At 47.6% G+C, this 13,701-nt stretch overlaps 1 protein-coding gene across 1 annotated transcript in view; it reads right to left on the minus strand.

Annotated features, from left to right (window-relative positions):
• uba7 (ubiquitin like modifier activating enzyme 7) overlaps nucleotides 1-13,701 on the minus strand; it is a 231,125-nt gene that overhangs the window by 185,799 nt on the left and 31,625 nt on the right. Inside the window, exons 11-15 of the mRNA XM_033037366.1 lie at nucleotides 13,363-13,539; nucleotides 12,742-12,855; nucleotides 7,795-7,875; nucleotides 6,226-6,381; nucleotides 224-389 (exon numbers count right to left, since the gene is read on the minus strand). Coding sequence (XP_032893257.1) covers nucleotides 224-389; nucleotides 6,226-6,381; nucleotides 7,795-7,875; nucleotides 12,742-12,855; nucleotides 13,363-13,539 — 694 coding nt within the window. The remainder of the gene's footprint in view (nucleotides 1-223; nucleotides 390-6,225; nucleotides 6,382-7,794; nucleotides 7,876-12,741; nucleotides 12,856-13,362; nucleotides 13,540-13,701) is intronic.

A 13,701-nucleotide genomic window follows, 5' to 3' on the forward strand; every position in this document is an offset into this window, starting at 1 on the left:
CACACTTCTGTACCTTTTGCCCAATGGGAGAGGGGAACCTTCCGTTGTGTAAAAAAAAGTTGCCCCTCTGGTTCCTATTGAAGCTTTCCCCTTTCACCTTAAACCTATGACTTCTGGTTCTTGACTGTTCGTCAGTCAGAGATTAGTCTAATGGTGGACATTGCTGCTCCAACAGCAAGTGGGTGGGTTTGAACTGAAGGAGCATTCAGCCTGAAACACTCACGTGCGGGTACATTGTCCAAAGCGTTTGCCACCCCTGTCAGCTCCTGGTAGAAATCCTGGTTGTAGATGTTCTCCGTTTCTTCTCCCACCCGGTTCTGGTGAGCAATGACATTCATGAAGGGATTCATCTTCTTCACTGCTGCTGCTGCCGTCTCCGACTTCATTTTCTGTCCAGGTTTAAGACAAAACACAGAGACGGGATTATCCTGGTGGTCGTCTATAGTGGGACCAACTGAATGACGTGCGTTGGAAGCCATGCTAACTAACACACCATCATGTACATGTAGAACCGTGCAGCGCAGAAACAGGACGTTCCGCCCACAATGTTCATGCCAAACATGATGCCAAGTTAAACTGATCTCTTCTGCTTGCACATGATCCATATCCCTCTATTACATGCACTTCCATTTGCCTATCCAAAAACCTCTATTGTATCTGCCTCCACCACCACTGCTGGCAGCACATTCCAGGTCCCCACCATCCTCTGTGTAAAAAACTTGCCCTGGCACAGTAGTAGAGTTTTTGTCTCACAATACCAGAGACCTGGGTTCGATCCCGACTACGTTTGCTGTCTGTACAGGGTTTGTACATTCTCCCTGAGACCACGTGGGTTTTCTCCGGGTGCTCTGGTTTCCTCCCACAATCCAAAGACGTGCAGGTTTGTAGGTTAATTGGCTTTGTGAATTGCACCTCGTGTGGAGGATAGAACTAGAATACGGGGGTGATCGCCAGTCGGCCCGGACTCGATGGGCCGAAAGGCCCGTTTCCACACTTTATTTCTAAAACAAAAACATTTCCATCAAACTTTCCCCATCTTACCTTATACCTATGCCTTCTAACATTGGACATGTTCACCCTAGGGAAAAGGTTCTGACTATCTACCCTATCTATGCCACTCATAATTTTATATGCTTCGATCAGGTCTTCCATCAACCTCCGGAGAAAACAATCCAAGTTTGTCCAAACTCTCCTTATAGTTAATACCATCCGATCCAGGCAGCATCCTGGTAAATCTCTGCTGCACTTTCTCTAAAGTCTCCACATCCTTCCTGTAATGGGGTGACCTGAATTACATGAAATACGGCCAAATGTGGCCAAACCAAAGTACTATAAACCTTTATAGGTGCAGTTTTTGTGCTGTATCTCTTAGTTTTATTATCATGTGTACCGAGGTACAGTGAAAATCTTTTTTGTTGCATGCTACCAGTCAGCAGAAAGACTATACATGATTACAAAATGCTGGAGTAACTCAGCGGGTGAGGCAGCATCTCTAGAGAGAATGAATGGGTGACGTTTCATGGGAAACGTCGCCCATTCCTTCTCTCCAGAGATGCTGCCTCACCCGCTGAGTTACTCCAGAATTTTGTGTCTACCTTCGATTTAAACCAGCATCAACAGTTCTTTCTTACACATACATGATTACAATCCAGAGGTCCACAGTGCACAGGTACAGGGGAAAGGGAATAATTTGTAAGATAAAGTCCAGTAAGGTCTGATTAAAGATCGTCTGAGGGTCTCCAAGGAAGCAGATGGGCGCTCAGAACTGCTCTCTAGTTGATGATAGGATGGTTCAGTTGCCTGATAACAGCTGGGAAGAAACTGTCCCTGAATTTGGAGGTGTGTGTTTACACACTTCTGCACCTCTTGCTTGATGGGAGGGGAGAAGCGGGAGTGACTGGCCCTTGATTGTGCCGGTGCCCTTGCCGAGGCAGCGTGAGGTGTAAGTGTAGTCGATGGGAGGGAGGTTGGTATGTGTGATGGCCTTTTTTGATGAAGGAAGTTGCATTTTAAAGCAGGTCCCTGCAAGTCCACCCTCTGGTCCGGAGGGTGGAACAAATTCCTCATGGCCGCAGTGCAAGGGTCCATTGTTGACAAAGAGCTCGAGGCCATTGCCCCACGTAGGGTTAAAGCAGAGCAGGACACAGACCCGACAAGCTGGGGAGGGGAGGGGGAACAATCGTCAGCAGAATGTCTGCACAACATGTGCCTTCAATCAACTTTCAATTAGATTTGGAGTTACAGTGAACAAAGCGGGAGAAAGAAAGAATTGGCAGCGACCAGGCCTGGCGAAGATACAGAGCTGGCTGGATAAGCGGCAAGGGATCAGTCCAACCCGGTGCCTGCTCGAGTCCTCCTCTGAGAGAGACGTGGAGACTGATCTCCACAGGGTCACAGATGGTGCAGGGTACACGGCAGACCAAGTGAAGGAACATTCAACATAGAACAGTACAGCACAAGAACAGGCCCTTCTGCCCACCTTGAGTTTCCTTTATCTTGCATATTTATGGGTGCTAATTATAAAAGGACTGGGCAAGCTAGATGCAGGAAAAAAATTCCCAATGTTGGGCGAGTCCAGAACCAGGGGACACAGTCTTAGAATAAAGGGGAGGCCATTTAAGACTGAGGTGAGAAAAAACTTTTTCACCAAGAGAGTTGTGAATTTGTGGAATTCCCTGCCACAGAGGGCAGTGGAGGCCAAGTCACTGGATGGATTTAAGAGAGAGTTAGATAGAGCTCTAGGGGCTAGTGGAGTCAAGGGATATGGGGAGAAGGCAGGCACGGGTTATTGATTGGGGACGATCAGCCATGATCACAATGAATGGCGGTGTTGGCTCGAAGGGCTGAATGGCCTCCTCCTGCACCTATTTTCTATGTTTCTATCCAGTCAGCGAAAAGGGCATATGTTAATTACAATCAAGCCGTCCACAGTGTACAGATGCAGGATAAAGGGTATAACGTTCAGTGCAAGGTAAAGTCCAGTAAAGTCCGATTAAGGATAGTTTGAGGGTCTCCAATGAGGTAGATGGTAGCTCAGGACCGCTCTCTAGTTGGTGACACGATGGTTCAGTGGCTGGGAAGAAGTTGCCCCTGAATCTGGAGGTGTGCATTTTCACAGTTCTGTAACTCATTGAGAGGGGAGAAGAGGGAGTGACCGGGGTGAGACTGGTCCTTGATTATAATGTTGGCCTTGCCGAGGCAGCGTGAAGCATAGATGGAGTAATTGGAAGGGAGGTTGGTAGCGTGGTGGTCAGGGTCAAGGGGCCTAATTCTGCTCTTATGACCTATGGTCCCTCAATGCCCCCAAGGGCATTTCCAATGACCTCATGCATTTAACCTTCCAAAGTGCAACACCTCAAACTTGTCAACATTCAATTCCAATAGGCAATTTTCCACCCATGTTTCCACCTTATTATTTCTATATCTTCCTGCATCCTTTGACAACCTTCCTTGCCATCTGCGATTCCACAAATCGTTGCGTCGAATGCCAACCTACTATTCAGACCACCAAGTGGGAGGTGTTCCATCCTGGCATTGTCCCATCCTGGGCTTTCTCTGTTCACCCCCCAACATTGACAATTATCGCCGGGAGTGTGTCATCCCACTGGTACCCAAGTACAGAGGCCATTCACAACGAGAACGGAGCACTAGTAGACTATTTTCCTCTGCTTCGCAAGGGTATCAGGGGTAATGCGGAGAAGGCAGGAGAATGGGGTTGAGAGGGAAAGACAGATCAGCCATGATTGAATGGCAGAGCAGACTTGATGGGCCGAATGGGCTGATTCTGCTCCGAGAACTTATGAACTTCCCACAGAGAGCACGGCAGTCACAGTGACAACACCAGGCACAAGAACGGCAGTTTCCAAAGGGGTGGCTGGATGGTGCCCAGCGAGGGTTCTTCTGCTTGGCCACAGCCTCTCGACTGCTCCATCTCACTTTCATCAGCTCTCCAAGATTTGAAATGTGGGGTGATGCTGCCACCTTGTGGATGTTTTACAAGGCAGAATGACACGGGTTTAACACCGGCCCAACACACGGGCGGAGAGGCACCGTGTTAATGGGGCCACATGTAGGCTGGCAACAGGATCGCCAAGCAATGTGGCTATTGCTTGGTCAAAACAAATTCTTAAATGCTTTATTTCCTTCATTAAAAGATGTGTCTGTGTCCATGTTATGCACTCTCAACTCGGGACAAAATGCTCTTGTTTCACTTTAGACTTTAGAGATACAGCACAGAAATAGGCCCTTCGGCCCACCGAGTCCGTGCTGACCAGCAATCACCCCGTACACTAGCACTATCTACACTCTAGGGACAATTTACAATTTACCGAATTTTACCGAAGCCAATTAACCAACAAACCTGTACTTATTTGGAGTGTGGGAGCAACTGGAGAAAACCCATGTGGTCACTGGGAGAACGTACAAATGTCGAGCAAACAGCACCCGCAGTCAGGATCTAACCCAGGTCTCTGGCGCTGAGAGGCAGCAGCTCTCCGTCCTGTCTCACAGCACCAGTGACCCGGGTTCGATCCTGACCTTGGGTGCTGTCTGTTGTGAGTTTGTATCTTCTCCCTGTGGCCGCGTGGGTTTTCTCCCGGCCCTCCCACACTCCAAAGACGTGCAGAGTTGAGGAGTTAATTAGCTTCTGTAAATTGTCCCTAGTGTGTAGGATAGAACTAGTGTCAATGGGTCGCTGGTCGGCGCGGACTCGGTGGGCTGTGTCTCTATTTTATAGGCTGCATTTCCATGCTTTATCTCTAAACAAAACTGTCCTGGGCCTCCTCCATCTCCAGGGTGAGGCCACATGCAGACTGGAGGAAGGGCACCTCATATTCCACTAGGGTAGCTTACGTTTAAGAGGCATTTAGACAGGCACTTAAATAGATGAAGCAAGACAGGTACAGTTGTAGTGCAGGAAAGCGGGATTAGCGTCGGTGAACAAGAAAGATCCGCATGTACATGGTGGCACAATATTGAATTCTACAATTTTAAGTAACACCCCTCTCTTTCCTGTGCCCTCCACCCCACCCCAATACACACCCATTTCTCTCCCTACCCCGTGCCTTTTTTGCCCCTCCCACCTATTTCCCTACCTCTGGGCCTTGCGTTTCCCTCCTTGTCTCTCATTATTTGACACCTTTTCTTTTCGATAGGATTCGAATATAAAGGCAAGGATTTAATGTTGAGGCTTTGTCAGGCCACATTTGGAATATTGTGAGCAGCTCTGGGCTCCATATCTGAGGAAGAAGGGTTCCGACCCAAAATGTCACCTATTCCTTTTTTGCAGAGATGCTGCCTGACCCACTGAGTTACTTCAGCATTTTGTATCTATCTGAGGAGGGATACTATGGTTTTGAAGAGGGTTCAGGAGAGGCTTACAAGAATGATCCCAGGGATGGATTGGGTTAACCTATGAGGAGCGTTTGAAGGCTCTGGGCCTGTACTCACTTGAGTTTATAAGGCGGGGGGGGGGGGGGGGAATCTCATTTAAACTTACCGAATAAAGAAAGACCGAGATAGAGTGGATGTGGAGAGAATGTTTCCAGTAGTGTGAGAGTAGGACCAGAGGGCGCAGCTTCAGAATAAAAGGATGTACCTTTAGAATGGAGGTGAGGAGGAATTTCTTTAGCCAGCGGGTGGCGAATCTGTAGAATTCATTGCCACAGATGGTGGTAGAGGTCAAGTCATTGAGTATTTTTAAAACGGAGATTGATAGCTTCTTGATTAGTAAGGACATCAAAGGTTACAAGGGTGAAGGCAGGAGAATTAAGTTGAGTGGTGAAAAATAGATCAGCCATGATTGACTGGTGGAGCAGACAGTCAGAGACTCGATGGGCTAAATGGTCTAACTAGGCTCCTATGTCTTATGGCCTTTTGTCTCCTTATCTCTGGCCTTTGTCCACCCATATGCCAATGAAAACCCCCTCACCTGTACCCACCTATCACTTACGATAGACACAAAATGTTGGAGTGAGACAATGGGACGGGCATCTTCCCTGGAAAGAGGGAATGGGTGACACTATGGGTCTCCACCTATCACTTTCCTGGCTTTGTCCCGCCCACACCTCTCATCCAGCTTTCTCCCCTCAACTGCAATCAGTTTGGAGAAGGGTCCTGACCAGAAACGTCGCCTGTCCATTCCCTCCGCAGATGCTGCCTGACCCTCTGAGTTCCTTCAGCACTTTGCCTTCAGGCGGAAAGGCAAGGGCGTTTGTTTGGACTCACCCCGATGTCGTTGGTTCTGAAGAGGAACTGCCGGTTGAGATTGGACAGCGAGATGGTGTCCATGTCTGTAATGGTGATGCTCCCCCCTGGTCCTGCTCCCAGGCCAATCATGGCGAAATTCCTCAGCAGCTCGCAGCCGATGGCTCCGACACCCACCTGCAAGGGTTGAGTGAGACTTTACTTTAGACTTTACAGATAGTGCGGAAACAGGCCCTTTGGCCCACCAAGTCCCTGCTGACCAGCGATCGCCCCGTACACTAGCCTTATCCTACACACTCGGGATAATTTAGAATTTTACCAAAGCCAATTAACCTACAGACCTGCACGTCTTTGGAATGTGGGAAGAAACCGGAGCACCCGGAGAAAACCCACGCAGTCACAGGGAGAATGTACAAGCTCCACGCAGCAGCATCCGGAGACAGGATGGAACCCGGGTCTATGGCGCTGTGAGGCAGCAACTCTACTGCTGCGCCACCGTGCCACTCCTCCCACCTATCTCATGTGAAATGCGTGCGATTGAAATATTTTTTGCTGGACGTCAAAGAATAATATTGCAATGGTTCACTGGATCTTTATAAGCGAGTTCGGTATTTCAACTGCGCATGCTCAGGTCATAGGTCAGTCAAGATAAACATTCTCGGCAGCTGTGTTGCTGCGTGAATAGAGACCTGGACTGACGAGACATCAGCCCGGAGCAGTGGCGGCCCCAGGCTTACAACCAGCGCGGAGCAGAAGCGCAAACTCCAGCTCAACTCTGCTCCAACTCCTGAGCTACTGCTCTGGGCCGGTGTCCTATCAGTCCAGGGTCACCCTGGGCATCTCCGGCCTAACCCGCACAGGGATGGGACACTCGGGAGGGGACAGGGACGGGGACGGTCCAGTAGCAATTCAACAGCGCTTGCAGCCGGGTTCGATCCTGACTACGGATGGAACGCAGGTCTGTCCACACGCAGCATCTCAGCTGCTGAGAATGTCTCTCCGCCGGTCCAGTCTCTCCCCGTCTCCCACTCGCATCTGCCCCCCCTCTCTCTCGCTGTTACACCCCGCTCTCCCGGTACCTGGCACCCTCGTTCCTCAGATTGAATACATTTTTACACATAAATTATGAATAAAGATAGGAAAATGTTTCAAACACAAGTACTATTTTCTTATTCCAGTAGCAAACACATTAAGGATTAAATGAAAATAATAAATTCTTTAACTTTTTGAATATCTCATAATTGCAGATGAATGAACTGATCTAGAACTGGGGCTGTGTAAGTCGTGTGTGAACAGCAGAACAAGAAATGAAGCTATTGAGTTGACATAATTCGAGATTAATTCATTGGTAGAAGAGTTAACAATTTATACATAGTTTATACAGTGCTGCGTTCGCTTTTTTTAAAATCCCGAATGACCTTTGACAAATCCCATGATTACTTGCATTTATCGGAATACCAAACTGGCTTATGGTCATATATGCGCGGCACAGCAAGATTCTTTTGCACGACCCACAAACGCACAGTTGCCGTGTTTTAGCGCCATGAAACAATCAATCACAGGCAGTCTCAGACTGTGTTCTTCACTCACCAGGAAATATTTCTGTGCCTTCAGCTTCTCCTGAAAGTCCGCTCCAAAGATCGCAATCTGCCCATCATAACGACAATGTTTCTGCACAGAAAAACAGGCCGGTTCAGTTCAGTTTAGTTGAGGGATACAGCTTTGAAACAAGCTCTTCATTCAGCCTCCTGGGTCCACGCCGACCATCGATCACCCGTTAACACTAGTTCCATGTTATCCCACTTTTGCATCTATACCCTACACACAAGGGGAATTTTACAGAGGCCAATATTCCATTTTATATTCCAATCTAAACTGTTCTTGTCCTCTCATTCAGCGTACTAGAACATTCTAGTGATGAACCCAGAAAGGGGTTCTTCCATTAATCTGTCCCTTCATCACAGCCCCACCACACCCCCGTCCCCTTCCACTGATATCCCTCCCTCTGGGTTCACATTTCACTCCTCTTCTCTTTAGTCTCCCTTTTATCTCTAGCCTTTGTCCAACCATCTGACAATCAACCCCCCACATCACCCATATCCACCTATCACTTGCCAGGCTTGTCCTGACCCCACCTCACTCCCAGCTTGCTTCCCCATTTTCCATCCCCTTCCAACTACATGGTCCAAAAGGCTTTTGGTACATTGGCCTTCAGCAGTCAGAGTATGGAGTATAGAAGTTGGGAAGTCATGTTGCAGTTGTCTAAGAAGTTGGGTTCTGGGCACCGTGTTAAAGGAAAGATGTTGTCAAGCTGCAAAGGGTATAGAGAAGATTAACGAGGATGTTGCCAGGACTGGAGGGTCTGAGCTATAGGCAGAGGTTGAGTAGGCAGGGACTCTATTCCTTGGAGCAAAGGAGGATGAGGAGAGATCTTATAGTGTATAAGATCATGACAGGAATAGATCAGGTGGATGCAGAGTCTCTTGTCCAGAATATGTGAACTGAGGACCAGAGGACATAGGTTTATGGCGAAGGGGAAAAGATTTAATAGGAATCTGAGGAGTAGCTTTCTCACACAAAGGGTGCGGGTGGTGTATGGAACAAGCTGCCAGAGGAGGTAGTTGAGGCAGGGACTATTCCAACAGTTAAGAAGCAATTAGACAAGTACATGGATAGGACAGGTTTGGAGGGATAAGGACTAGTGTAGCTGGGACATGTTGCTGGGACATGTTGGTCGGTGTGGGCAAGTTGAGCCGAAGTGATACACTGTATCACTCCATGACTCTATATGCCTCCCTCTAGCTTTACATTTCCCTCCTCTCATCTGACACCCTTTCATCTCCAGCCTTTGTCATTTACCCTGCCCATCTGCCAATGAAACCCCTCTCCCTCACCTATATCCAATCTTTTAAGCTTGACAAAAACGCTGCATTTCAGGAGAGAATGAATGGGTGATGTTTTGGGTCGAGACCCTTCTTCCAACAACCACCTCCTCCTAACTATCCTTGGGCCATGATCCCACAGATGAGCACCAGGCCATAATCTCACAGGCCATCTCTATTACACATTCCACCCACCACTTGCCAGGCTTTGCCCCACCTCCAGCTTTCTCCCCACTGCTACAATCAGTCTGAACAAGGGTCCCGACCCAAAATGTCAGCGATCCATGTTACTGCCTGACCCACTGAGTTACTCCAGCACTTTGTGTCTTTTTTCAGAAAGGGGCGACACATTTTACACTCCAATGTACCGTCCAATCAGCAACGTTTGAACGTTTTTTGGGACTTCCATTAATATTGTCCCTCGTGTTGTACGCTGACTGTTAATTGTGTCAAATGTGAGCAATGATTACAATGGTTTTTTTGACTACTTACTTACTTACTGATTCCTTAGAGCGCAGGAGGATGAAGGGTGATCTTATAGAGGTGTATAAAATCATGAGAGAAATAGATCGGGTAAACGCACAGAGTCGTTTGCCCAGTAGGGGAATCGAGAACCAGAGGACATAGGTTTAAGATGAAGGGGGAAAGATTTTCTAGGAATCTGAGGGGTAACTTTTTCACAAAGGGTGGCGGGTGTATGGAACGAGCTACCGGAGGAGATAGTTGAGGCAGGGACTAGCGTAACATTTAAGCAGCAATTAGACAGGTACATAGATAAGACAGGGTTAGAGGGAATATGGGCCAAACGCAGACATGTGAGACTAGAGTAGTTTGGACATGTTGGACGGTGTGGACAAGTGCCTGTTTCCACCCTGTATGACTCTATGAATTGGAAACAGCCAATCTTTCACTGTTATCAGCACATACTCCAAACACTTATCAGATACACAAATTAATCTCATCCACTGATGCCTGTGACAGACAAAGCAGGCCAGTTTAACCCAGCAACTTGCGTTAACACACTCTGGTCCAAGATAACAAACGTGCAATCAATTAACAACCATGTTTAGCAGCTCGTTCTCAGAATCTGTCATCAAGCAACCCAATCCTGAGTCAAGATACTGTTAAAAATAATCTGTCACAATATACATTAACAATTTGTATTCAGGCAATAAGTCAATATCTGCAGACAGCAGGAAGTCTTGCAGAAACAAAGAACTGCAAAGAACTCGCAGTCTGAAGAAGGGCTTCAGCCAGAAGCATCACCTATTTATTTTCTCCAGAGATGCTGCCTGACCTGCTGAATTACTCCAGCACTTTGTGTCTATCTTTGGTATAAACCAGCATCTGTAGTTTTTAGGAACAAAGTGCTGGAGTTACACAGCAGGTCAGGCGGCATCTCAGGAGAAAAAGCATGGGTGACCTTCGAAGGGTCCCAACCCTAAATGACACCCATGCTTTTTCTCCAGCGATGCTGCCTGACCTACTGAGTAACTCCAGCACTTTGTGTCTATGTTTGGCACAAAGTCTTCGATGGATGGGAAGAGGAGAGTAGGACAGTGATGGACTGAGAGGATACGGAGGAGATGGACAAGCAAGTGGCCATTGAAGGTTAACGCACAACAATGGAAGGTGATGCATTTTGATAGCAAAATGAGGAAAAGACCATCTTATATGAGATCACAATTCTAGGAGGGAGCAGGAACAGAGAGATATGGGGGTGTTTCAGGCTAACATTGTGGGATGCAGATTCAGAAAGTAATTTAAAAGAGCACAGGACTCATATTATAACTTATGTTTGTACTGGTCAGATGGGCGGCAGGCTGATGCAGCGGTAGAGTTGCTGCCTTACAGCGCCAGAGACCCAGATTCAATCAGAACTATGGACTCTGTATGGAGTTTTCCCTGTGATCGCATGGGTTTTCTCCGGGTGCTCTGGTTTCCTCCCGCACTCCAAAGGTGTACATTAACATAGGTTAATTAATTCTGTAAATTGTCCCTAGTGTGTAGGATAGTGTTAGTGTACGGGGTGATTGCTGGTCGGCGTGGACTCGGTGGGCTGCAGCGTCTCCCTCTCCCGACTCTCAGTCTGAAGAAGGGTCTCGACCTGAAACGTCACCCATTCCTTCTATCCATAGATGCTGCCTGTCCGGTTGAATTACTCCAGCATTTTGTGTCTATCTTCAGTATAAACCAGAATCTGCAGTTCCTTCCTATGCATCCACTCCACATCTACCCACAGGTCATTGAGTCATCGTCATAGAGTAATACAGTGTGGAAACAGGCCCTTTGGCCCAACTTGCCCACAATGGCCAACATGTCCCAGCTACACTAGTCCCACCTGCCTGCACTTGGTCCATATCCCTCCAAATCTGTCCTATCCATGTGCCTGTCTAACTGTTGGGATAGTCCCAGCCTCAACTACCTTCTCTGGCAGCTTGTTCCATACACCCACTTACCCCTCAGATTCCTATTAAATATTTTCCCCTTCACCTTGAACCTGTGTCCTCTGGTCCACGAATGCCCTACTCTGGGCAAGAGACTCTGTGCATCTACCCGATCTATTCTTCTCATGAGGTGTCTTGTACATTTCTATGAGATTATCCCTCAATTTTGAGTGCATCTGCCCAATCTGTTCACTGGGTCAGCCTCCGAAATCATGACACTGCACACCCTCGATTACAAGAACGTCTTTGCTTCCACTGGTGAAGTTTGAAAACGCATACCTCCAGATTCAGGAACAGTTTCTACTCAGCTGTCATCAGGCAACTGAACGGTCCTCTCATCAGCAAGAGTGGGGTCCTGACCTCCCATCTATCTTTGAACTTCTTTTGATTGGATGTTATATCTTTGTATCCTTTATCTATCTGTGCACTGGGCGGATTGGCAGTATTCTCGTATGGTCTTTTTTCTGACTGGATAGCACGCGAAACAAAAGCTTTTCACCGTACCGCGGTGAACATGATAATAATAAAGAAACAAACAGAGAAACAAGACAAGCAGGCAGAGAATCAAGATGTAAAAGGCATTACAGAATGATTAGCAAATGGATAGGATTGCTTGCCAGGGCATTGGAGGCAGATCTAGGTGTGGCTTCCCAAAAGGAATTGGATGGGATTAGCAGCAGAGTGAATGGGATTAGCTGCACTGCAAGACGGACAGATTTGTAGGTTATTTAGCGTTGAAAATTGTAAATTGTTCCTAGTGTGTCGGATAGTATTAGTGTACGGGGTGATTGCTGGTCAGCGTAGACTCGGTGGGCTGAAGGGCCTGTATCTCTGACCTTAGATGCGTGCTGCATATGGAAGGAGTCAACAAGGACTCATGGGCCTGAACAACCGCCTTGTACACTGTAACTGCTGCAGAGTTCCATAAAATCAGACACATCTCCTGTTTCAGGTTTAGCTGAATAGACAGCTCGCTTAAACCCAGATTAGGTCATGGCTTCGAATTCCAGTCCTGAGAGGCATGCGCATGATGCAGACTTTCAACATGGGATGTTAAACCCTCTCAGTGGGTGTTTGGATTGGTTTAGTTTAGTTTGGAGATACAGCATGGAAGCGGGCACTTTGTCCCACCGAGTCCTTAGCAACCAGTGATGGTGGGAAAGTGGGCTGAAGGGTCTGTTTCCTTGCTGTCGGACTCTCCGACTTACGGGTTGGAAGTTCTCTTCGTTGACATCGCCCTTCACTTCACTTTCTTCTGGCAAACACTCAAGGGCATCAAAATACATCCACTGATTGAGAGGCAGGAACTTCCCTGTGCAGGCCTGGAACAGCAGGGAAGAGAGGTATAAGGTGGCGATTGCAATAATTAAACAACATTTGCTTTATTCCATTTGCAGAGAGCCTAGACAGCAGAGAGGCTTACGGGATTTACTTTGCTGAATCATACAACATAGAACAGTACAGTGTTACAGAGTGGAAATAGGCCCTTCGGCCCACCAAGTCCATGCTGACTAGCGATTCCCACACACACCAGTACTATCCTACACACTAGGGACAATTTACAATTGTACATTTTTACCCAAGCCAATTAACCCACAAACCTGTATGTTTTTAGTGTGTGGGAGAGAAACCAGAGCACCCAGAGAAAACCCACTGGGGACAGGGAGAAGGTGCAAACTCCATACCATAGTCAGGGTCGAACCCGTGTCTCTGGCACCGTGAGGCAGCAACCACAGTGCTGCCTATTGTGAATGTAGCCCAGTCCATCAAGCAAATTAACAACCCTCCATTTACATATCACACGACACATGACAATAATAAACCAATACCTTCAACACTTCCTGAGCAGCGACCCCACCAATGAATGCATTCATGGGGCTAAGGTCCCCAGTGGCAACAAAGGCCAGTTTTCGCACCAAGTCTTCAATCAGAGGGTCTTCTCCAAGCATGGACGGCTTCTCTTCACTCAGTCTCCTTGCGATGTTCACCAGGGTCTCAGCATCGGTCTACAAGGAAAATATAACAGGCGGCAGAATAGTTTGATATACTTCATTTTGATTTTAGCACAGTTTATTTTAGAGATACATTGTGGAGACAGGCCTTTCGGCCCAGCGAGTCCGCACCGACCAGCAATCACCAAAATACTAGTTCCATCCTACATGCTAGGG

The sequence above is a fragment of the Amblyraja radiata genome, chromosome 18 (genome assembly GCF_010909765.2).
Source record: "Amblyraja radiata isolate CabotCenter1 chromosome 18, sAmbRad1.1.pri, whole genome shotgun sequence".
Taxonomy (NCBI): domain Eukaryota; kingdom Metazoa; phylum Chordata; class Chondrichthyes; order Rajiformes; family Rajidae; genus Amblyraja; species Amblyraja radiata.